The sequence below is a fragment of the Haliotis cracherodii genome, unplaced genomic scaffold, assembly GCF_022045235.1.
Source record: "Haliotis cracherodii isolate W230 unplaced genomic scaffold, xgHalCrac1.p SCAF_15, whole genome shotgun sequence".
Lineage (NCBI taxonomy): Eukaryota > Metazoa > Mollusca > Gastropoda > Lepetellida > Haliotidae > Haliotis > Haliotis cracherodii.
Window position 1 is genome coordinate 30,147,913 of NW_027266270.1, and position 26,607 is coordinate 30,174,519.

Consider the following 26,607-nt stretch of genomic DNA (forward strand, 5'->3'; position numbering starts at 1 on the left):
AGCTGTATCGGGTGGTCAGACTCACTGACTTGGTTGATGCATGTCATCGTATCCCAATTACGTGGACTGATGCTCATGATGTCAATCACTGGATTGTCTGGTAAAGACTCGGTTATTTACAGACCGCCGTCATATAGCTGGAATACTGCAGGCCTTAAACAACAAACAAATCTTAAGACCCAACAAAATCATCAAGAGCATCTGCCCGGAGAGCGGAAGGTCAGTTGTTCAATCCCCGCCTGCGTCATACCAAAAGACATTAAAATATGGTACTTGTTGTTACCCTGCCTGGTGCTTGGCATAAAGGGACAAAACTAGGACTGGTAGGCTCGGCGCCAGTATACTGTATCTGAGTGGGGTATCCATGTTAAACTCCAGTGTGCTGTCTCAGTGGGCTAGCACTATGAAGCTGGCATTATTCCAAGCAGCCACACAGACAGGGTCCTCACACTAATACACAAGACAGAATACGTATTGTATGGTAGAAGATAGTTTATTGTTGATATTTCAATATATACACCAACTACTTCAACCAATCAGGCTTCTTACAAAATATCCTATTATCCTTCCATCCCATGCATTCTTACATACTTAAATAACAGTAATATAAACATACATACATACAACCAACAAAAGAACAATATTAACAGGAATATTGTGATATGGTATACCAGATCAAGCTAGGAAATAAATACTTCCATCAACACATTTCAGTGTCCAAAGAATAGTCAAGAGACTTGCATTCAGTCTATCTTAGTGAGTTAGGTGGATTTTATGCCACTTTAAGCAATATCAGTCCATAATAACATATGAACATATATCCTGCCTATTCACTACCTTCTAGGGGGAAACATGTTCACTTTTCATTTGAAAGTTATGACATTATTAATATTGAATTCCTGCCTAAACAAGACAAAATTAAAAAAATAGAAAAGTGTTGGTTTTCATGCTAAAACTCTAGATGACCTCATCTCAAGTCTGCCAGAAGACAATTTTTTTCAGGCACAGAAGAACTAAATTTGTCCTGCTTGAAAACAAATCTGCCTGTGAAAAACTATTATTTCAACAACATTGTCAGATAATTAATGTTTTTTATCAACATGTGTTCCTGATCTACATGAGTGGTTAGGAATGCTGTATTCCCTAATAACCTTCAGATTGCAACAGTACAGGGACATACACTAAGGCCCTACATCTAGATACTGGTGGATTGTTACGCCTACATATAGACACAGTTAGATCCTATAGGTAAAAACAGGTAGTCCCTAGGGTTAGACACAGTTATGACGTACAGGAAAGTACAGTTAGGTACAACAGGTAGATACAAGTAGGCCCTATAGGTAATTAAAGGTAGTCTCCACAGGTAGATACAGTTAGGCACTATCCATATATCCCACAGGTAGGCCCTACAGGTAATTTCAGGTAGATACAGTTTGGCCTAACAGGTTGATATATATAGGCCCTATGGGTAATAACATGTAGATCCTACAGGTAATTAAAGGTAGTCTCTACAGGTAAAATAGCTAGGTCATATGGTTAACTACAGGTAATCCCTAAAGGAAGAAGCTGATTTCTCTTTACAGGTGGATACAGGTAGGCCAAAAAGGTAAATACAGGAAGTGCCTTCAGGTAGACAGAGGTAGGCCCCATTCCTACAGGTAGACACAGGTATACTATACACATAGGGTCTGCTTCCAGTAATGCCTATGTAACAGACACAGGTGGCCCAGTGGTACAAGGTGCCTCAACTTGAGGTTTCCCTGGACCGCTGGGTATTGGTTTGATCCCTAGTCTGGTCAAAAACCGGCTCCACTCTGGGCTTTCCACACAGAAAGCTGTAGGCATTACAACTCGTTGGCAAGTAGGCATTAGTAGAGGAAAGCCATCAAGGCTGCCTCCAAGTGGCTATCAGTGCGTACACAGATAAATCTAGGACAACAATAAACTGGGCAACTCCCATCCACATCATTGAAGGTGGGATAACTTAACTTTCCTACGACTAAAAAGAAAGGGGTACATTTATTGCAGTTCTTTCTGGCATTAACCCATATATAAATGAAGCATTGAGATTTATTGACAAATGTTCCATTTTGAAATACGAATAGTGAATCAGCCATAATGATCCAGACTGGCTGCTTTGATAACTTCCCTGTCCTAGTCTTTCATCGTGGATGTTCAGATTCCAGAGAGGCGATATGAGCGTAGGCTACTCAAATTGCTCTTCCATATTTTGGTTAAAACAAATATATTCAAATAATTTGTTTGTTTGGTGTTTGTTGTTTGACGCCGCATTTAGCAATATTCCAGCTATATGACAGCGGTCTGTAGATAATCGAGTCTGGACCGGGCAATACAGTGATTGACATCATGAGCATCAATTCACACAAATGGAATACGATGACATGCATCAACCAAGTCAGCAGGCCTGTCCACCCTATCCCGTTAGTCGCCTATTACAAACATAGTCGCCTTTTAAGACAAGCATGATATCCTCATTAGATGAGAGAGGTCTGTGAAGAACTACCTCAGTAAGTCAGTCATAGATTGCTTCAGTGACCACTACGAATTACAGAAAATGCTTGCCAGCTTGTATTTGTGAGCTAATAACCCCTGGTAAAGTTATTATGTCGTGGGAATGTGCAGAAAGAATGCACGAATCATGCAATTGTGCAGCCTAGATCTATCTGTGTGTGTATTGAAGGTATATTGCACTTTGCAGTAGACATTTAAACATGGAACTTCTCACTGTCAACTCTCATGAAGTGGAAATGATACAGAGGTGCACTGGAAGAGTTAGAAGTCCCATGTGACATTCAGTCTGAGATCAAGTTACACCAGTGATACATCTGAGCAAGGTGGCTGTTGTTGCTGTACATTGAGCTGACACACACCTCATGTGGCAAATAGTTCTCAAGGTCCTCAATCCCCTGAATTTTTAATTATGCCAGACTTAATTATTTTCTTCAATGTATTTGGGCTAAAACTTCAAATTGAAGAGGATTTTTTTAAAACAAGTTAGCCTAATATCAACTTTAGATTCTTAATTCTTTTACTTTGCATCCTGCCTGGAATATTTACAAAGAAAATCAGTTAGACCATGAATGGAGTATAGGAGTAAATGATCTATCTTAATGTGATTGCTTACCGAGCTGGAAAAAAAATTAACACAAATTTATTATTTTCTGAAAGACCTGAAACCTGAAATGTTCTGCATAATCCTGACTATTATCAGATTATTACACAGGAACTATACACTGACCCTACACTACTGTTAGCCTATCTCTAATGTAATACTGACCAATGGCTATCTTACAAAATATGACCAAAACATACCAAGTGAAGAGGACATAAAATCCATTTTAAATCTGTACATTTCCTCATTGATCCCAAAACATTCACAAACCATGTATTTCAGTAGTGTCACTTGTCCAAATCTCAGCTTGGATACAAGTTAACATCCTTGACAATACAGTGTACAGTATCTCCACTGTTATACCATATATCCCCTAGACCCATTCCCTACCATAGCATCATCTAGGAAGTGATGTCACTGTCTCCATCAGTCCGATCGGAAACTACTCACATTGCATGTCAGTGTAATTGGATTGAGGGCTATTTTTAGTCAGACTCAAAACAAGGGTATTGTGGTAATTAGATCAAGTGTATTCATCAAAATAAAATTGAGACATAATACACTGGATTATCAAGGATGATCAGTTAAATGAAATAAGAATCCGGATATGTTTTCAGTGATTTCAGATTAATTCGGTGAAAGTGGAAAGACTGACCTGTGTGTCAAGGCCATGGACAAATGAAATTGTTCTGGTTTATCATAAATAACCCACCAACTTAGCCCAACTCTTTACAGGTTTGTGAAAACTAAATCATCAACACAGTGCTTGTGAAACAAAATATAAAAAATTTCGTTCAGACATATTTGTACGTAAGCAACCATGTCATAGATTAGTGTTTAGTCGGTTTACAAGGGCAAGAGAGAAATAAATGACCTTTTGTTTACCTATTTGCTGAGAATCATATTCCTTCAAATTCATATTTGTCTTACAATGATTGTGATAAAGTTGCTTAACTGAAAAATTCAAATATAAAAATAAATAAACAGAATCTCTAAGTCATTCTCTAGCTGATGTTATTCAGCTTGAAACATGATCATAGCCGGCTCCACAGACGTCGATGTTGCCTGGGGTGTGGCGGCCACTGCTGCAGTCTCGATTGTCTCTGCTGTTGTGAACTGAGCCTGGCCAGCCGCAAGTTGCTGAAACAGACCGAGGAAGATTGTACTGTACAGTGTACAATTATAACACATTCGGTTCCGCATGACATTTTGTAGGGAGGATATATGTTGTCATTGTTGAGTGTTAGTGTTAGAGTTGTGTTTGTTTGAGTTTAACGCTGGGTGGTCAGGTTCGCTGACTTGGTCGATGCATGTCATCAATCCCAGTCGCCTGGAACGATGCTCATGATATCAATCACTGGATTGTCTGGTCCAGACTTGATTATTTACAGACCGCCGTCATATAGCTGGAATATTGCTGAGTACGGCATTAAACAACAATTGGCCAAACATAATATCAACCACTGCATGTTTTTTTCTGGTTTGGATTCAGTAATGGCTAGATTTCCACAATACAGCTGGAACATGGCTTCTTATGGCTCTAGGTTTGGTTTGGTTTGGTTTGTTTGTTGTTTAACGCTGCACTCAGCAATTGGGATCGATGACATGCATCAACCATGTCAGCGAACCTGACCAACCGATCCCATTAGTTGCCTCTTTAGATGGCGCAGTTGCCTTTTACGGCAAGCATGGGTTACTGAAGACCTATTCTACCCCTGATCTCCATGGGTCTCCTGTGGCTTTAACAACAAATGAGTGAGTGAGTATGGTTTTACGCAGCTTTTAGCAATATTCCAGCAATATCACGGCAGGGAACACCAGAAATGGGTTTCACACATTGTACCCATATCAGGAATCGAACCTGGGTCTTCGGTGTGACGAGCGAACGCTTTAACCACTAGGCTACCCGACCGCCCCTTTTAACAACAAAGATAATTAAATAAAACAAAAAATACCTGCAAACTTGCATGTATGGCTTCAAGCTGACTGGGGTCCGTAACGACAAGTACTTGTTGACCCTGGTCGCCGACGGTGATGCTGGCAATGCCTTGGGCTTGTTGTAACTGCTGCAGCGCAACTTGGCTCGGCGCATGCAGCGTTACCATCCCCATCCCCCCAGCATCCTCAACCACGCCTTCAGCAGATACCATGGCAACCTGACAAAGAAAAATACAAGCATAACTATAAAAATAAGATCAGTGGGAGGTCCTCATGCTACAAGATGTACTGAGACAGCTGCTTGTTTCAACTGTGAAAAAAAAAATGTAGTTCAAGTCATTGGACATACAACTAAACTATGATAGCAAATGGGTCGAGGGTATTAATAGCAATAGAGTGGAGATATATTTCACTGGACAAAGCCAACACAATAGCAGGAAACTTTCCACAAAATATTACTGCTGTGATGACCTACCTGTTGAGGTTCTGATGTGTTGATAACCAGAGTTCCCTCCCCTTCCTCCTGAGATGCTCCTCCCCCGGCCAGTGTGACTTGTAATCGAGATCTCTTACTGGCGGGCTCCTCGCCTTCCTCACCTGCCAACACAAAATAACAGTCATTTAAATGTGATGAGGCTCTGCCAAATAGGAATTGGAATGGCAGTTTGGGCATGACATTGTTACTGCGACGGGGAGGACTAGGTCCTCAGTACCTCATTCTTGTATGATGGTGATCCTGGGGATACAGTGGGTTCTTCGCATTCCAGATACCGTATTCGACATAATAAGCGCCCCACTCTAATAAGCGCCCAGAGCAATATTTGCTAATATACTGGCTAGTGAACAAACCCAATGAGCAACCCTTCCGATTGATCAATGTACACATGACTTTATTCGTGGTTAATACGCACTTGTGTGTAATATGCACCCTTAATTATGGGCAATTAAATTCCGGAAAAATATATTTGTCATATATAAACCTTACAGGCTGTCAGCATAAACCACCAAATTTACTATCTTTCAACTCTGTTTTCTTTTCACCAAAATAATATTCTAATAAGAGCCCCCTATATCTAATTTTGAGAGCGCCCTGGACGCTTATTAGGTCGAATACGGTATTACAAGGTGACTGTGTGGACATGCCCCCAACTGTAACACAACACAACCCTACCGTGCGTGGTTCTTGCTGAACCTACCCTGCGTCAGTTGCTGGTGCTGCTGCTGCTGGGCAAATAACTGAGCCTCACTCTCAGCCGTGGTGTCCTCACCGTGTGCTGTCCTCTTGTGCATGGCCAGTGTTGATGTCTGCCGATACGTCTTGCCGCAGTGGTTGCAGATGTATGGCTTGGAGTGGGTGTGCACCACATGGTGCTTGTAAAGGCTGGAGTACTCAGTGAACCGCTTGTTGCAGCCCTGGACCGTACACACATACGGCTTTTCACCTGCAAGGAGAAAATCAGCATGGAATAATTTTTGTTATTTTGTTTATACAGCCTGAATGTGTGTCTCTTGCCCCCATGGGGATTCCAGATCAGAATAGGTCCCCAGCAACCCTTGCTGGACGTAAGAGATGACCACATGGCTTGGTGGTCAGCTATTGATCCCGACGGTGTTGATCACTGCTCACAATATCAATCACTGGATGGTCGTTTACTTACAGACCACCATCATATAGCTGGAGTGAGTTTTTGAGTTTGGTTTTACGCCGCTCTTAGCAATATTCCAGCAATAACACAGTGGGGGACACCAGAAATTGGCTTCACACATTGGCCCCATGTCAGGAATTGAACCCAGGTCTTCGGCGTGACGAGCGAACGCTTGAACCACTAGGCTACCCGACCGCCCCATATAGCTGGAATATTGATGAGTGCAGTGAAAACAACATACAAACTGTGGCTCCTGAGCTGAATCAAGCAAGCATTCTGAGCTGACAGGTTTTTCACTGCTAGAACTAAGGTGTTCCAGCATTGAAGAACCTATTCACTCAGCATGCTTCCTCAGTGCAATGCAATATACATATCGATAATCAGTACATTTATTTTACACTGGTAACAGTTCAACTTACAAGACCCAGCTGATAACATACACAGTCAAAATGCAAAAGCCTCTCAAGCTGTTCTACCCATCACAAAATCACAATCCCCTACATCAGACGATTTCACAATACCATGAAATTTATAAACACACAGGATGTCAAAACACTACTGAACGTCTAACATGAAATCAGAAGTTCAAGGAAGGGAGATAACTCTGTAGTCATATGATGAACAGAAGATCATTACTGCCTGTAGTGAGTGAGTTTGGTTTTACGCCGCTTTTAGCAATATTCCAGCAATATCACGGCAGAGGACACTGGAAAATGGACTTCACACATTGTACCCATGTGGGGAATCAAACCCGGGTCTTCAGCATGACAAGCAAACACCTTAACAACTAGGCTACCCCACCACCCCTGGCTGCCAGTAAATAGCTGTGTCTGGGCCAAATAAACTAACATAAAACAAATCAATTTAAATGTCAGGCTGAAAAACCCAATGTTTATAATAATACCAAGATATCGAGAAATGGTATGTAATGACATTTATGACACAAAATCATGTCATCCGAGTGGCTAGTCACCGTCTTGTAACAACTAATACACTACGTAATATTTTCATATCATATATATTCATACTATAGTGATGTGAAAATACCGAGTGGTCCTTAACTTATTTTGGGTAGTATGCAAGCAAGCCTGCATGAAAACCATGAAGTTCAAGAAGATATCACTTGCATCCCACATCACAAACACCCTTGACTGAGGCTAGTGGCATGGACTGCGTACCTGTGTGTATTCGGACATGGTTCTTGTAGTTGGTTGCGCTGGCGAAGGCTCGTCCACACCCTTCCACCTGGCACACGTACGGCCGCTCCCCCGTGTGGGTACGGATGTGAACTTTACGAATGTTGGACGTTGTAAAAGATCTATCACATCCCTCAAAAGGACATTTGAACGGCCTCTCTCCTGAAATCATCAGAATCAGCCATTGAAACATATTTTGTTTCAGGAAAGTTCAATATGAAACTGAAAATTAAACAAGACGAAAACTGAATAAGCACGAAACTGAAAAGCTACACCTGTCAGTTTTAATAAGCTAATGAAGGTTGGAAGTAGTATGAGTCGCACTCTGCGTAAACTTTGCAGGAAAACATGTCAGTATTGAATCCAAATTCTCTAAGCATTCCATTGAGGTAAGGTGAGGTGAAATTGGGTTTAACGTCCGGTCCAATATTATTGCACTTATATAGCGACGTGCATGCAAGTTTGTGTGTGGCTGCTTGTACTATTTCAGACTGATGCCGATTTATAGTGCTAGCACACTGAGAAACTATGCTGCAGTTTAACATGAATTCCCCACTCAGACATAGTATACTGACACCAAGCCGACCAGTCCTTGTTTAAGCCCCTTCATACCGAGCGCCAGACAGGGTAACAACAAGTACCATCTTTTAACGTCTTTTGGTATGAACCCAGGACCTTCCGCTCTCCAGGCGTACGCTCTACCACTAGACCACGGAGGCGGTTCATTCCACTGAGACAGCATTGTAGTGCATATATACACAGAACTTTAGCTTCATTAACCATTATGCACCATTATGTCTGTGAGGGTTCAGGAACAAGGGTCATCATGAGGTCTAAGATTAAACTTATGATACAAACATAACATATCATAATTGTCATACCAATCAAATGTCACACTAATTTACTGTATATATGAGATGCAGATGTTTCGGAGAGACTAGCAAAAATTCAAGTCAGAGCGGCAGACAAGTTTCAAATCGAATCAACATTTTTAGAGCATGATAAAAGTTTACATAAAAAGGGTGATCGGCAAATATGATAGTCCAAAGGCAATCCAACCCGGCCCCATAGTAATAAATGACCAGACCCTTATTTTACATAAACCACTAGTCCGAAATGAGTTACGGATTAGCTCAAAACTCATAGTCAAAAACTGATGAAAAGTTTCAGGTTCATAATTTCACATTTTTTACACAGAATTAGATTCATTATTTACATTCTTAAAAAAGTGCAATTTTTAACAAATCAGAATTGAGTTTGCAGCTGACCTGTGTGAGTGCGGACATGTTTCTGGAGATCGCCGGATGTCTTGAATGCTTTATCACAGTTGTCTTCTGGACATTTGTAGGGTTTCTCCCCTGTGTGTACACGCGTGTGACTCTTGAGGCCGTACCCGGTAGCGAATGCCTTCCCACATGTCAGGAACTCACACTTGAATGGTCGGTCCCCAGTATGAGATCGCTCATGAACCTTTCAATGGAAGCAATTTAGCAATGAAATACCATTGTTTCAGTTCATTTACCAGGCAGTCTACATACTAATTATTTTTACCAGCTTCAACTTGAGTTGAGAACTTGAAATCATGAAATAAACAACCAATCAAAATACCTCTTCTGATTTGATTGTTGTTGTATGGACCAGAAATCAAAAGAACGATATGAGCAATGATCCAGACAATCAGGTACACTGACATGCAATCAACCAATTCACTCAATCAAACCCTCCAATTCATTGAGTCGCCTCTCAAAACCAGTAGGTTGCTGTGGCTTATTCTAACCTGGACTCACCTTGAGATGATGTAGAGTGGTGTAGAGGCGGCCACACCCCTCGTAGGCACACCCATAGGCCTTCTCCCCTATAGCCAACGCCTTCTCGGTGGCAATCCGGTTACAGCCCTGACCAAGCACCGTCTGAAGAAGAAATTCCTTCTTGTGAAAATAATATACTGTACATATTCTAGTGATCCACCTGAGGATATACAGATAATGCCACCTATGTGTCTTCATATCAATTCGTAGCTATATGGCTAAAATAATGCCGATGCAACGTTAAATTTCAATTCACTCACTCACACTTCATATCAAACAAATCAACATGAGTCAATAAAGTTTCAAAGACAAGGCGTTTTAAACTTTTGCTAACCCACATTGATTTACTTGATTAAAAGACACTCAAGTGAGAATCTATTTATCTTCAAAAATCATTCTTTAAAGTTTCTCAGTTATAAACAGTATTAACCAATGTCTTTAGCGTAAAAAGTACAGAGAGATTGGGGATGTCATTTGATTGTGATGTCATGGTAACCAATGACGTCACAATGGTCTGGCAAGCGCAATGATGCAATTTCATTGAAGCGCTAGGAGACATCGCTTGATCTCACCCAAGCAATATCTCCTGTGGAAGACAGTTTTGGATGAACTTTATATTAGAATAACTTATTAGTTTTTCATCCCCACCCACCTCACTAGCACACGACTTGCCTCACAGCATTATATTGTTCTTGATCACCAAAACAGATGAAGACAATCTGTGTGTGTGTTCTCTTATTTCTTTATTTGATGAAACTCTATATAGACAATCCAACCAAACCTTCATCTTCATGGGAATCACATCCATTGAAAGATGATGCTCCCACCTCACACTATTTTCAAAATCTGCAGTCAAAGGAACTAACCATTTAACCACTAGTCCTAATAATGATAACATATAGCAAAACCCTTAAATAGGGCAAATTTCTACTAGTCCTTGGATACCTGACTATTGGGCAGATTGGCAAGGACTATAGGACTAGTGCCAATTTCTAATGCTGATTTGGAAGAAAAAAATAATTTATTATCACTTACGTAAATTCATTATGTAATGTCACCTGAGTTTTCAAAGTACAGTTTCAAACTCAGACTCAATATAACATTAAATTTTGAATGATAATTACAGGAATGACACCCTGTCTAAATTCTCATTTGAAACCTCTAAACTGCAGTTTACTCACGATGGTGGTAGGATTCGTTGCAGGTTTGTCATCCTCCTCTTGATGGATGTGAGCGTGTGCCTGCTCGGCGGAAACCTGTAACACATACATTTTCTTAAGCTAAAACAAATAATAGTCATGGTTCTAAGGCACCGCCCACATCATCAGATGTCTGCTCACATTTCAGTTTTATGTCCCTTTAGAAAAAAATAATAAAAAATCCAAATACTTAAATACAATAGGACCCAAAATAGCTTGCAGTTACTTCCCTTTACATGCACACTGCTTTACTGAGCATCTCGTGTTATGGTCACGGCAGCAAAGGGAGTTTGTATGCGTCTTTATGCAGGGAGGCCCTTTCCCAGGTTGATGGTACACCACTGTTTAGTTTGTTACATGCTAGTCTGAACAAACAAAACCAAAAAAACACCGCCCGCCCTCACTATATTTTCAAAAGTCATTGCCTGAGAAACAATTCTTTTATATATTTTTCAAGCCTTAATGATTTTTATTTACTGGTCTGTCTTGATCCAGACTTGATTATTTACGGACCGCCATCATATTGATGGAATATTGCTGAGTGCAGCATTTAGCAACAACAAACAAATCACATATATGTGATAGTGAGCGAGCAAGTAGGTTGGGCTTCACGCCACTTTGGACATAATAAATCAGTCACATCAAGGCATGTCAGCTTACGACATCACATTAATATATAAGTGAATATTGTGACACCAATACACATGTGGTGTCTCCATAGGCAAGTGACTTTCTTCAAAATATGCCTCCATTCACCAGCAGTGAGTGACTGTTAACATTCTAGCACCTAACAGGCAGCTTGGTTGTATATGAGAATGAAAACCAAGTGCACACTGATCCACTGACTGGGGTTATAATGTATGGTAGCTCCTTGAGCATGCATTAGGGAAGCATATGGTAAGACGAATCTACCTGGGACAGGTGCTCCAGACTGAGTGCGCTGCCGTCTAGAGTTGCTGCCTCACCAAACAGTGCTTCAGGATTAGGGTGGGCGATATAGGCCGTGGTACCATCCTCAAGCGTGATAGCTTGGAGACCCTCGGCCACTGGGAAAAGAAAGAGTCACAATATTATTTTAAAAAATCCAGTATTAGTTGAGATCTATAGTTTAACATGGATACATTGCTCAGACACAGTATACTGACGCCAAGCCGACCAGTCCTTGTATTATCCGGTCAATGGCAAGCTACAGGTAGTGTAACAAGTACCACCTTATAACCTCTTTTGATCCGACATATCTGAGGATCTAACCATTGACTTTCCACATTGGGGTAAGTCTCTCTATCCACTACACCACAAACAAACAAAACAAACAAACAGTTAGAAATATATTAATATGACCTGGAAATATTTAATTGCCATTTGTTTTTTTCCTCTGACATTTGCTGCAGACGAAGATTGGCCTAAGAGCAGGTCTATGTAAATCCATGTTCTTGCCATTTCCAAAACAAATTTATTGAGCTACATAAACTTATCTCATCTGACCGCAAAGTTGGTTAAGAAATTAAGAAACCCTACTTGCAGCTTTAAGCATGGGTTGCAGATATGCTATGTTGCTTCTCTAACACCGCCCCCTGTGGCGACCTTGCTGCAGCTTCAGACGTGGGTTGCAGATATGCTGTGTCGCTACTCTAACCCCACTCCCCTGTGGCGACCTACTTGCAGCTTTAGACGTGGGTTGCAGATATGCTGTGGTGCTACTCTAACCCCACCCCCCTGTGGCGACCTACTTGCAGCTTTAGACGTGGGTTGCAGATATGTTGTGGTGCTACTCTAACCCCGCCCCCTGTGGCGACCTACTTGCAGCTTTAGACGTGGGTTGCAGATATGCTGTGGTGCTACTCTAACCCCATCCCCCTGTGGCGACCTACTTGCAGCTTTAGACGTGGGTTGCAGATATGCTGTGGTGCTACTCTAACCCCGCCCCCCTGTGGCGACCTACTTGCAGCTTTAGACGTGGGTTGCAGATATGCTGTGGTGCTACTCTAACCCCGCCCCCTGTGGCGACCTACTTGCAGCTTTAGACGTGGGTTGCAGATATGCTGTGGTGCTACTCTAACCCCGCCCCCCTGTGGCGACCTACTTGCAGCTTTAGACGTGGGTTGCAGATATGCTGTGGTGCTACTCTAACCCCGCCCCCTGTGGCGACCTACTTGCAGCTTTAGACGTGGGTTGCAGATATGCTGTGGTGCTACTCTAACCCCGCCCCCTGTTGCGACCTACTTGCAGCTTTAGACGTGGGTTGCAGATATGCTGTGGTGCTACTCTAACCCCGCCCCCCTGTTGCGACCTACTTGCAGCTTTAGACGTGGGTTGCAGATATGCTGTGTCGCTACTCTAAACCCGCCCCCTGTGGCGACCTACTTGCAGCTTTAGACGTGGGTTGCAGATATGTTGTGGTGCTACTCTAACCCCGCCCCCCCTGTTGCGACCTACTTGCAGCTTTAGACGTGGGTTGCAGATATGCGGTGGTGCTACTCTAACCCCGCCCCCTGTTGCGACCTAATTGCAGCTTTAGTCGTGGGTTGCAGATATGCTGTGGTGCTACTCTAACCCCTTCCCCCTGTTGCGACCTACTTGCAGCTTTAGACGTGGGTTGCAGATATGCTGTGTCGCTACTCTAACCCCGCCCCCTGTGGCGACCTACTTGCAGCTTGAGACGTGGGTTGCAGATATGCTGTGGTGCTACTCTAACCCCGCCCCCTGTGGCGACCTACTTGCAGCTTTAGACGTGGGTTGCAGATATGCTGTGGTGCTACTCTAACCCCGCCCCCTGTGGCGACCTACTTGCAGCTTTAGACATGGGTTGCAGATATGCTGTGGTGCTACTCTAACCCCGCCCCCTGTGGCGACCTACTTGCAGCTTTAGACGTGGGTTGCAGATATGCTGTGGTGCTACTCTAACCCCGCCCCCTGTGCCAACCTACTTGCAGCTTTAGACGTGGGTTGCAGATATGCGGTGGTGCCATCCTCTAGTTGTATGGGCTGACTGTCCACCATCTTCTCTCCCGACGAGGGGTCCACACCGCCCACTATAACACAGACACATACTTCAGCCTGGCGGCAACATTTTCAACAAAGCTTAGAAATCAATTTGTGATCAGTGATGTTTTGATGATACATAAATGTTCACCCATTTATTAAGGTAATATTTACACATTAACACCCTCATCAATAACAAATCATCTTCCCGAGGCAAGAGAGTTAACTGACTATAAAAGTCCAGTTTCCACCCTTGCCGAACTAGGCTGGTATTATGGAGTTACATTTTGACTGGACTAACGAGTCTATGCATAGTCCAATCAAAATCAGGCACCGAAATCGAAATCCAGTTTGTAAACTGTCGTGCAGATTTCGATCATTTGCAGGATTTGCAAAGCATGTGCACCGCCAACTCATTGTCAGCAGATATTTTCCAAATCTTTTCATGTTTTTAATCAAGGTGCTTAAATGATTTGATGCATTTCATGATGTAAGACCCGTTTTATCACAATATAGATCTTGATGGTCAATCAGATCGTCCTGACTGGACGCCACCATTTTGTGTGAAGCAAACGCAAGTGATGGAATCTGACTGGTTCATAGGAGAGGCATAAAAGGGACGTAACTGGTAATAGCTACTGGTGGCGCTAGAACCTAGCCAAGTAATTCCAGCCTAGTTCGGCAAGGGTGGAAACTGGACTTTTAAAGTCAGTTAACTCCCTTGACTTGGGAAGATGACATTTTTACAGTTCCCTCCCTTTGATAACCACACAATCAGGTAGACACTGGAACCTTTATCCTTTCTACCCAGTATATTTAATTAAAATCAGATAAAAATGTTATTGTCTGACCCCAGATATATACAGAATCTAGCCCAAGTGTTTTTTAATGCAAAATATATTAGCATGAGTCAACAAAAGTTAAAAATTCAGAGGCTTGCCAAGTTTTAAACTTTTGTCGTCCAGTGAGGACATATTTGATATCAAAAGAAACAAGGGTGACATTAAATTTATCATCTAAAATCATTCTTACTATTTTTTCAGTTTGTAAACAGTATTATGCGGTGTTTTAAATAGAAAATAATGGTCACCAGCTGCAGTGTCAGGGAGATTAGTGATGTCATTTGATTGTGACATCATGTTAACCGATGATGTCAAAATGGTCTGCCAAGCATTTCCACCATATCTACCGCGGATGCCAGTTTTGGATGACGAAAAAAAATGATCAGTCATCTATATTTAGTACCTTTCTCGGCAATGCTCTGCACGACGGCCGTGCTTCCATCCTCCAAGGTGACCGTCTGCCCCTCCAGAAACTTGGCATCTGATAGAGAAAGCAGAACAATTACTCCAATATTCAACAAACTTTCAACACAAAAAACGAACCAGTTAAAAACTTGTATTTTTTTTTTTAATTTAAAAGAAGTTTAGGTGTGCATTAAAAATGTGACAACTAGAAAAATAATTACAACCGCCCGCCCACATAATAATTTCAAAAGCCATTGCCCAAGAACCGATACTATTATTTTTTTAAGCATTGAATATACACAGCTTATTAGGATCTGACCAAATCTAATCATATTATCTTTTACTCTGATATGATACCTCCATGCGATCAGATCTGAGGACATCTCCATAGGTCGACTCAGATCAACCCTGATCAAAACCTATAGCAACCAATCATATTGAAGGAAGCCTTTTCTTCAGCCAGTCAGAATCAGTCTTGCTGATTTGGTTGATGCATGTCATCATCTCCCAATCATGTGGATCGATGCTCATGATATCAACGACCGGATTATCTGGTCTGGTATATTGCTGAGTGTGGCATTAAACAAACAAAGATAAATTCTGATATTAAGAAAACAAATTTTCCCTTGATAGTACATCCTTTTATAGCTCAGAAATGACAAGATGTATAACATATACCACACACAACAATATATAAACACAGCTTTATCCATTTGCATTCAGAACTCCCCAATGATATTAGTTTTGGAGATACAGGAATCACGTAAGCTTGTCTGAATGTCTAGCGCACACATACCACGAACTAAAAAGCTTCAACACTGATTGACTGATTCTTAAGTTCACGGACACGACCTATGGAGGTGTCGTCAGACCTTCATACAGACAGTTATCATATCTCAGTAAAAGATCTGATTTTAATTAAGATACAGTGTATTTCACATTCACTATTGAAACTGACCTCTCGGATGCTGTATGAATGCTGTGGTCCCATCAGCTAGAGTGACGGCTTGGACAGTCTGGCCCGCCTCCGTTGAGACAACAGTGCCCTCTGGTAATGAAACCGACACACTGATCTGCTGAGCATTGTTGGGGTCATGTACCATGTTTTCTGCTTGCTGTCGCAAAATAATAATAAACAAATTTTCACTAATATAATATTAATACCAGTAGCAAAACCTACTAATAAGTAGTCATTTCTTTGTATTCTATGCCTGGAAGGATAGAATAAGGGCTGACTAATTGAATTGATATTTCTTAAGTTAAAAAAAGTTGGAAATGGCAGTTTTTCTGTCTGTACCAGTAGTGTACTTTTTGTTAATTTTTAATTATTATCTGCAGCAAATGCAGCTGTTGTTATGGAAACAGAGATTACTCCATTTAGCACCAATGAAGAATCTTAAATATCAACAGATAATTGTTTTCTTTGATTGAGCAACTGTAGTATTAGAAACTGCTTCCACTATATGTATATGGTTCATACACACTAAGGGTTGTATATTGGTTCAGTTCCTAGGACACTGGTTGAATGTCATCCAAAATATCTTGAAGATATTTTTCAAACTTGGTAATGATATAGAACAATGTCCTATAAACACTTGATAAATAATGAGAATGTCCTATTGTCATGTCTCCAGCGGGGCGGTCGGTGTAGCCTAGTGGTTAAAGCGTTCGCTCGTCACGCCGAAGACCCTGGTTCGAATCCCGACATGGGTACAATGTGTGAAGCCCATTTCTGGTGTCCCCCGCCATGATATTGCTGGAATATTGGTAAAAGCGGCGTAAAACCAAACTCACTCACTCACTCATGTCTCCAGCAACATCCCTAAGTGCTGGAATTTAACCGTGTTCAATTAAACTTAAACTTATACTTATCAAAGCTAGGTGAATTTGGTAGTCAGGTTATTTTTTCTCTGTATTTTTGATATACCTAATAATTTAGTCATATCATGTATAAGTATATTATACGATTATTATCATTCACCCTGCACTGGATCTAAATATGACACTCAAGTCTGGAATAATGTATTTTTTAGTGCAAAAATATTTTTCAATACTGTATCCTGACTCATACTTATTTCTTATCTATACTCATTTCCAAAATAGATGGCGTGAAAATGAGAGAGTGTCGAACCGGGCTTCCGGTGCGCATATTCAGTCCAGGGGTGCGTTCAGGTGAGATGTTTTCTCTGTTCTCCAGGAACACAATTCAGGATATTTCCACTTCCTTTCGGAAATGAGTAGAGATAAGAAATAGGTGTGAGTCAGGATAAGATAAATTAATAGGCTGTGGATGCAAAATGATGTTTTCTTCCTAACATTATTTTACACACCTTCCTCATCACTTACCTCGTTGGCTTGAAGCAGCAAGCCTATTACTTGTTGTGAGGACACCGGTATGGCATTGGCCAGTTCACTTGCTGTGGGATCCATCATAGACACAGTGGCTACACTTTCCGTCTCGTTTTCAGTCACATCATTGGAGTGCTCTCCTATGTCAGCCACGACGATGCTCTCGTCCACCCCTTCCATGGAGTGCACTGGGTCACACGACTCCTCCCCACCTTGTTCAATACCATCTGTTTCCGACGGCAACGGTGACATGTGATCTGATTCGACCTCAGGTAGATCAGACTCAAGGTCTTCTATCTCCATTGCTTAGACCTACAACTGGACAGTGAAACAGAATTAACTCAAACCTCTAAGACCCAACATGCATATATTAATTATTATACAAGAACTTGCATTGTCTTCTATTATAGCTAAAATGGATAGAATCATCATTAAACCGCCCGCATGTTATCAGAAATCAGCGGCCCACTGTAACTTGATTATGCCCTCATATTGCTTGACGACGGGCCATTATCACGCCTGTTGTTCGGTGACGTCATAGAGTAGGGATAGGTGACGTCACGTTCAATAGTGACGTCATCTGGTTTGTTCTATGACGTTTCCATATTTGTAAAAGTGGGTCAGTGACATTCGTGTTGATTGCAGTAAATGTTTCAAAACCGATATTGTTCTTCTTTTTATTTGATAACAAATTCCATCCATTTTTGCTATAATAACGTTAATGCTCTTTTTCAGGGCATTATCACTTGCAGAAGCCCTTGGTCTTTTCAACTGCCCTCCTTCGTCAGACAGTTAATGGAAGACCTCAGGTTTCTGCAAATGATAATGCCCTGAAAAATAGCGTTACCCTTATATTAGATTACAGAAAAGCTTTAGAAAGATGTAACTGCCAAGGTTCCACACAAGTAGAACCCTTTGCTGTTTATAATAATATTTAGTAAGAATGGTTCTGATCAATTCAATTTTTTTTTTAAATCATTTATTGTGTATACATACTGCAAATATTGAAACAAAAGATACACCACTCAACAGGAGATTAAAGAACACCCTATTTATTCATATGACTTTAGTTAATCAGAGCTACAGATAAGCTGCATATTTGCGTAAAGTACCCCAAAAAAATATTCAAAACCCAATTACTTTCAATTAACTTGTGTAAAGAAACGCATGCATTAAATGAAAAACTCAAATGTATAAAACAGCATAAATACTAAATGAAGCTTTTTCAGCATGCGTACAAAGGAGCTAATTTCCAAAGCACAATTAATTACCAGCTAATTTATTTTCCGAGCCAAACCTATATATTAAGGACAGTTATCATGGTTATGTACATTCTAAAACATTATTTCATAATTTTTTAAAATCTTAAAATGTTCTCTCTTTTGGAGAAATACCCAATAGAGTGATGAATACATGAGTGAAAAAATATTGGTCACCCAATGAAAAGTGTAATCACCCAATTAAAAAAGAAACCCTAGAGTAAAAACTCAATTGCTCAAAACGTTATCTGGAGCTATGATTAATCTGTCCTGACTGTTGGGTATTACAACACCCAGCCTTCCAATTATGGTGTTTCTTTACACATTTTCAGTGGTCTCCATTGGACATAGCATCAAAATTAGCACCATTTTCTTCACTAATTCAATCACATTCTAAATTCCAATGGAGAGATCCATGGAATGAGTGAGTGGAGATTGATAGTAGTATGTCCTTCATACTATTTGTGTAGCCTTCTGGATGAGTGAATGAGTTTGGTTTAAATCTGCTTTGGAAATATTTCACTTATATCACAGTAGGTCAGCTTTTGGGAGGAAAGTCCCATGTGATGCAGGTCTTTCGACATTTACCCTGTACTACTTTGGTGATACCCACAAGCAGTGTTCGAAAGTAAAAATATTGCCAGGCTGCCATCAGGACCCACAAACTTCAGAAGCTGCAGGCCCTGTCAAAAAATTTCAGGTCTTCATTAAAAAAAAATGCAGCTTATTAAATCGAAACATAAATTTACTGCAGACCACAAGGACTCATACAAATTTGAAACTATGGCCCGATTCGAAATATACCTGCAATGGGCCTACGGGTAGGCACTTGTCTTGAACACTTCCCACAAGCATGGGTATAGTCTTAATAACCAAGGGCCATTATCAAGGCAAATCTGGGAGTTACACCTGTGATCACTGGTCACACACCCAAGGAACCCTGCACTCGAAAATTGCTGCATCTTTGACGACCCATACCGGATGACTCTTGTTGGAACCTCTACATATGTACAAAGGGACATTACTCTTGTATCCATGATTTGTTAACTGGAAATTTAATATATACTACTCAAAAGAAGTTAAAGAACACCCGATTTGTTCATACTACAACAGTTAATCCGTCACGGCATGTTAACCACTCGGCTCCTTCAACACCAGTCAACAGAAGACCTTCTCCACGGGCAGGTGATTATTCTCGACATCGCTGGTTGTGTGGGGAGAACATTATATCACAGTATCCTCGGCAGGGGTTGCTGAGGACCTATTCTCTACCCAGATCTTCACGGGTCCTTGATTCTGTACAGGTTGCTGATATTTGTTATGTGGAATATTGCAAACTGCGCAAAAAAACATTCTTTACGCCATTCTTTATTTCAGTTGGCGAAGTGCCAAATTTATTTGTAATATTTACTTTGTTGTGAAGTCCTCCCATCATGGTCTTACCATTCATCTGGCTGCAATTTATCAACAAGGTCAAAACTATTTGTTTTGTAAACAATTGACAGTGATTGTTTACAGACTGAACTTTTATTATGATTATTGGGTATATGGAACAATGTATTTGGTGAATGTGTAATCAGTATTTGTCAAAAGTGAGTCTTATGTGCATCAGTCAGCAATAATTTATGTTTTGTCTGTGTCAATCCCTGTTTCAGCTGACTCATCCAAACCTGAGTGAGTGAGCGAGTGAGTGAGTGAGTGTGCACCGCTTTTAGCAATATTTCAGCAATATCACGGCAGGGGACACCAGAAATGGGCTTCACACATTGTATCCATGTCGGGAATCGAACCTGTCTTCGGCGTGACGAGCGAAAGCTTTAACCACCAGGCTACCCGACCGCCCCCCAAAACCTATGTGAGTCAGGATAGTATGATGACTCTTTTCAGCCCTATTCCAGAAGTACCATCATGACCATGGGACGCCAAACATGGACATCACACATAGTACCCAGGTTGGTCGGTTGGTTGGTTGTTTTACGCCGCACTCAGCAATATTACCGCTATATGACGGCGGTCTGTAAAATAATCGAGTCTGGACCAGACAATCCAGTGATTGATATCATGAGCATCGATCCACGCGATTGGGATCGATGACATGTATGAACCAAGTCATCGAGCCTGACCACCCGATCCCGTTAGTGCGATAGTGCCACGACTGTGTTATGAATTATTATGGCAGAGTTCGGACATCGTCAAGATTTGTCAAGGTGTACTATGAAATGATTGTCACTACTGAGTCAGTATGATTTCATAAGACGCCTGTACGTTATAAATAATGACATTACCAAAAAGACGCAATGTGTGAATGTCCAGGTATTTGGATTTCTCCTCCTTCACCATGTTCAGTAACCTGGAATATATGCAACCTGCTGCTCTAGGGGAATAGTGAGTATGGTTTTACACCCCTTTCAGCAATTTCACGGCGGGGGCCAAAGACATGGGATTCACCCTATGTACCCATAGCAGGAATCGAACCCGGGTCTTCGGCATGACGAGCCGACGCTTTAACCACTAGGCTACCTGACCGCCCCTGCTCTGGAGGAAGAAGAAAATCTGTTGCTTGCTGCAGCTTTGCTTGTCTGAAATAGGGGTCAGCGTGGACGTCGAAGGCACAGGCAAAGAGAAGTTTGGGTGAAATCATGGCTCCTGCAGCATCCATATTTGGTGAGTATGAACACCTCCCTGTGGAATGAATTCGAGAAGACCCCAACGTAAGAACTTTTTCTGTGTGACCAATGAACTTTTCAATGAGTTGGTGGAACATGTTGGACCTCATAGTCATATACGGAAGGATACCTTTTAGCATGGCGCATGTCCCTAGAGCCAGATGTACGGATTGCAATAAGTCAGTGTGCCATGGCAATGGGCATTTAAATAACAGTCCCTGAAATCTGTGATGCCTTTACTCTTGAGATGACATGGAGTTATGCAATGTCCAAGCACAATTCTTTTCCCTCTCCACCCTGTCAAAATGGCTTCACAAAGTGAATAAATAACACCCAATCAAATATTGATGCTCTAAAACTCAAGTTCAGCATGGCAGATTGTGTGTGTAACTTTCCTACGATCAACAAGAGTCACTTGACACAAAAACATGTTCTTGGCGGCGTCTTGTTCAAGCTGTGCAAGGCCGCAGCACCATCCTAGTGACAGCTTATCAGCACCATCCTAGTGACAGCTTATCAGCACCATCCTAGTGACAGCTTGTCAGCACCATCCTAGTGACAGCTTATCAGCACCATCCTAGTGACAGCTTATCAGCACCATCCTAGTGACAGCTTGTCAGCACCATCCTAGTGACAGCTTATCAGCACCATCCTAGTGAGCGCTTATCAGCACCATCCTAGTGACAGCTTATCAGCACCATCCTAGTGACAGCTTATCAGCACCATCCTAGTGACAGCTTATCAGCACCATCCTAGTGACAGCTTATCAGCACCATAGCTGTCTTGGCTTGCCGTGTGTGTTGTGGCCACGAATGAATACGAATGAACAAGACTCTGTCACACCTACCACGACAATGTCACTACGTTACGACACTCATACGGTGCTGCCAAGGTGGACCCCGATTGTTTCCACAACTACGGATGAGCAGGATGTGTTTTTAACATTCAAAAAATATTGTGCTTCTCCACAGTGGCATAAGGTTCCACTGTGGTGGACTATGATTGAGCACGAACACTTGTACAATGCTGTTACGATTATAAATACCGTATTCGACGTAATAAGCGCCCAGGGCGCTCTCAAAATTATAAACAGGGGGCTCTTATTAGAATATCATTTTGGTGGAAAAAACAGAGTTGAAAGATAAATTCTGGGGTTCATGCTGACAGCCTGAAATGTTTATATACGACAGATAAATATTTCCAGAAATTAATTGCCCATAATTAAGGGTGCATATAAGATACGAGTGCCTATTATAAGCAAATAAATAAGTCTTGTGTACATTGATCAATCGGAAGAGGTTCTAACTGGGATTGTTCACTAGCCAATATGTTAGCAATTATCGCCGTGGGCACTTATTAGAGCGGGGCGCTTATTACGTCGAATACGGTAATTGAAAACTTGTGTCCTACGGTAGCAAACATCGGGCATGTGGAAAAGGGGCATAACAGTTTTAGTCTACTAGTCCTTATAATGATAACATATAGTGAAATCCTTAAAAAGGACAAATGTCTACTAGTCCTTATGATACCTTACTATTGGGCAGTTTGTCAATGACAATAGGACTAGTGCCAATTTCTTACACTGGGTATTGATAGCCATAGGTATTTGGGGGTTCATAATATTTTACTTTTGAGTCAGGTGTATTGGGTCTTTTTAAACCAATGAGTGGTCCTTTTCAACCAAAGATTTGCATGAAATTCTAATTTGCATCTGTCCATGTCTGCCCTGAATGTGTCACATATCACATGAGCTCACAACAGCAACACATGTCTAAGTTACAATAAGGGACTGGTCATTTATAGGGGCGCTTGCAGGAGTTGCATGTATTCCCTCATGAGAAGACCAATAAGTAGGAACAGGTTTTCATTATTTGTTTCATATAATTGCAGCATATGCAATCTCAAAATACCTCTGACAAACGTTTACAAAATCCCAATTTGGAACAAGGTTTTCCCAATTTGCCTGCCAGGGATACTTATTTAAAAATCACTTAAATCCACCAGGGTTTAACTCGACTTACAAAAGTGTGGGTTCAGAGGACCTTCAATTATTAATTTTAAGGGTCCTTGCAGGCAGTATGAGGGTCCTGTAAAGTATGTTGTGGTAATAACATTAGAGCCTGCAATGAATCAATGATCATGGACAGTAGTCATGATTGATGGATGAAATAACAGAAACCAGTAACTGCTCTTGATGCACCGTAGGTACTATGAATATGAACAGGATATATTTTTTTCTGCGCCTGTTCTCAATAATTGTGCATACTGGACACACATTTGTGTGTTGTGTAAAAACCTGGCAGGCACCCTAAAAAATCAAGTCCCTAAAGCATGAAAAGAAAGATGTAATACTTCTTTGTATTATCCACTGCAGTCAAGTTCACATGTCAAGCATATAATGGGTAGGTTTCTCGGAGGGACAAGAAAGAATTTCATGCTAATTTCTTTCCCTGTGAAGGTCACTAAGGATATTTAACCTTGAATATGAAGTGATTCATGAATGACATTATCAATATTTCACTATCTTGTATACAAACTGATGAAGGAACGTAGTGTTTACAAAACCCTGAAGTTCTAACTTTACATGACAGACCATTGCAAAACATGAAAGCAAATCACTAAAACATAAAATATAATAAAATCACTTTCAAGGGAGATAACTGCTTTCCAATTTTCAAGTCCATCCATTTTTATGTATGTTAGAACAGGAAGAATTCTAAAAATTTGATTTCACTGTTTTACTTTTAATGTTAGCTGTGTTTTAAGTTCAACTTCTAGTAAGTAAACAACATAAAGTCTTTTTCACAGAAATTGATCGGAATTGTAAGACTATCTGAACAGAAACATGAGTCGAAAACAGGAAGCTAAAACTGGCCTTGATATGAGGATAAAAATTAGTTTCCTTATTGTCATTTAATGCAGATACAAGGTCCTGTTAAGATTTAAATTTTACACCAAGTCAAACTATAATAGATGAGACTGCAGGGTAACTTGACAATCTATTGGCAACATACAAACTCATCTTCCCAATGCAAGGGCGTTAACTGACTATAAAAGTCCAGTTTCCACACTTGCCGAACTAGGCTGGAATTTCCAGGCTCAACCGTAGCACAACCAGCAGCTAATACGAGTTATGTACCCGAGTTATGTCCCGCCTATTGACCAATCAGATTCCATCTCTCATATCACTTGTATTTGCTTCAAACAAAATGGTGGGCCCCAGTCAAGTCGATCTAATCGATTATCAAGATCTCTGTTGTAATAAAACGGGTCTTACCCCGTGAAGTGAATCAAATCACTTGAGCACCCTGATTAATAACATGAAAAAACATTGCAAAATATCTGTCAACGCCCAGTTGACGGTACACATGCTTTCCAAATCCTGCAGTCGACCGAAATCTACATGTTGGAATACACTCTTTAGATGCATGTTGAAAAGATTAATAACATACCAGGACTACAGAGCTGTAGATAAGCTGCGTATTTGTGTAAAATACATATTAAATAAACTGAAATATGCAGACAAATCAAATCCCTAGCATATTACATATATGCAACAAAAAGTAAAAAAACGCTATTGAAATAAAACTTGTGCATAGAACTGTTAGATAAAACGATTGCATATCAGACAATCAAAGTATGTTCAATTTGAATATCTTTCAAAATGTATTTCTACAAAACATATTCAGTGAAACAAGTTTATTAATTACGACAGATTTCAGTGAGATGTACAGTATATAAATTGCTGTATTACAGTTACTGTTGAATTCCGAGCCCTGGAAATATCACTAAAAAATATTTATCTTAGAATGATCCAGGGGGAAATTACTGTTGCTCTGACGAAGAGACTGATGTTGTTTACCATTTTCAGGAATGGAACCAGACATTCCATAACTTGAACTGGGTATTCAAAAAGGTGATCTGCCTCCAAAACAATTATTCATTTATTTTTATTTCAAATGAAGATGTAAGCAAAAATATTAGGCCTAGTCTTGGACTAATTTAGACTAAGGAAGTCGACATGGCCTGTCCAAAACAAACTGATGTATCCACTAGTCTACCTAATAAATCGGCCAATAAATCTAACAGCTGTTTGCTGGTTTGATAATACTAATGTGTATTTGGCAACAGCGAACAGATACAATGGCGAAAGCAGCACGGGGTAAGTGGAGTTATATCATGGTCAAGTTGCATAGCGACCATAATTATTTCCTTTAAACACGGAAACCACAATGGATTTGAACTGTAGCAGATTTCAGTATATTAATCAATATGAATTTTTAAAAAAGACAAAAACAGCTCCACTAATTCAACCTTACCAAGTAGTTTTTATTTCTTCACAGAAACATAGTCGTGCAAATGGGTCTCAACCTTGTCTAATAGTTTTATTGTGACGGCAATATTTCCGTCCGGTTGCCTTGTCGCTTCTCCATAACACGGTCAAATTCGTCCTCCATGATGGTTTGAGGTCAGAGAATTCGCAAACAGAGATTGTAAACGAAAATTTGGACTCAAAATCACCCAATAATACCGGTTTTGATCTGCACAGCATCGGCCCAACCCCATGTCGTCTCGCGACCCTTCCCGAAATACTTTTCGCCGACAAAAGTTACAATGAACACTGGGAAAACTTACCCAAAAATCCTCACAGGACCGCCATGCACTGCTTCTCTCGGGCTGGCTAATTATGCATAATTTATGCAGGAGCTAAGCCCATCGATAAATCCAAGTTTTGTAGCTACACTAACGTGCAGTAGACACCACAAACAATCCTATGTAGCTATAAGTTATCGTTTTTAAGAATCTACACAGAAATAATGCTCAAACAGAACCCTGAAGGAACGTGATGTTATATTTCATCCAGAATCAGGGCACATATTTCACAACGTGCTAAGGAAAGATAACTCTGTAAATCATTTTCGCGCATACATTTTGATTTCAGCCTCGAGATCCTTTGAAACAAATAAAAAAAACTAACATATATATGTAAAACGTTTCAAAACATAAATACCTGTTTACACATACCCTAAACTCATCACATGGACGTTTTTAAATCCAATGATTTTTAAATGCAGTTATTGATCAATATTATTTCTGACGCTCTATTTTGATATCTGTTTGTCAAGTTAGGCTTGTACACGTTTTCTGGTGTGTGCAGTTACGCTATGACCACATTGGAGTCAT

The 26,607-nt window shown here is 40.7% G+C and overlaps 1 protein-coding gene across 2 annotated transcripts; it reads right to left on the reverse strand.

The window, feature by feature from the left end:
- Window positions 1-524: 524 nt before the first annotated feature.
- Window positions 525-26,257, reverse strand: LOC139462501 (zinc finger protein 143-like). Of its 2 annotated transcripts, none has more exons than XM_071244260.1 (14): window positions 26,059-26,257; window positions 17,496-17,816; window positions 16,108-16,264; window positions 15,148-15,225; window positions 13,848-13,952; window positions 11,833-11,966; window positions 10,903-10,977; window positions 9,701-9,823; window positions 9,182-9,383; window positions 7,896-8,075; window positions 6,340-6,513; window positions 5,547-5,668; window positions 5,089-5,289; window positions 525-4,273 (listed from the first exon to the last, which is right to left on the reverse strand). In XM_071244260.1, the coding sequence occupies exons 2-14, from the start codon at window positions 17,799-17,801 to the stop codon at window positions 4,148-4,150; spliced, it is 1,983 nt and encodes a 660-aa protein (XP_071100361.1). In that variant the 5' UTR covers window positions 17,802-17,816; window positions 26,059-26,257; the 3' UTR covers window positions 525-4,147. The 2 variants fall into 2 exon arrangements, with proteins under 2 accessions (XP_071100361.1, XP_071100360.1); XM_071244259.1 differs by having other exon boundaries at window positions 6,268-6,513.
- Between the last annotated feature and the right edge of the window lie 350 nt (window positions 26,258-26,607).

Bases quoted from the DNA above. Each gene is read 5' to 3' on its own strand.
- LOC139462501 (XM_071244259.1), bottom strand. From the start codon at position 17,801: ATGGAGATAGAAGACCTTGAGTCTGATCTACCTGAGGTCGAATCAGAT. The intron at 8,076-9,181 runs GTCAGCTGCAAA...TGATGATTTCAG, and splicing joins ACATGTCCGCACTCACACAG to GAGAGAGGCCGTTCAAATGT. The intron at 5,669-6,267 runs GTAGGTTCAGCA...TTGTGTTGGCAG, and splicing joins GCACCAGCAACTGACGCAGG to GTGAGGAAGGCGAGGAGCCC.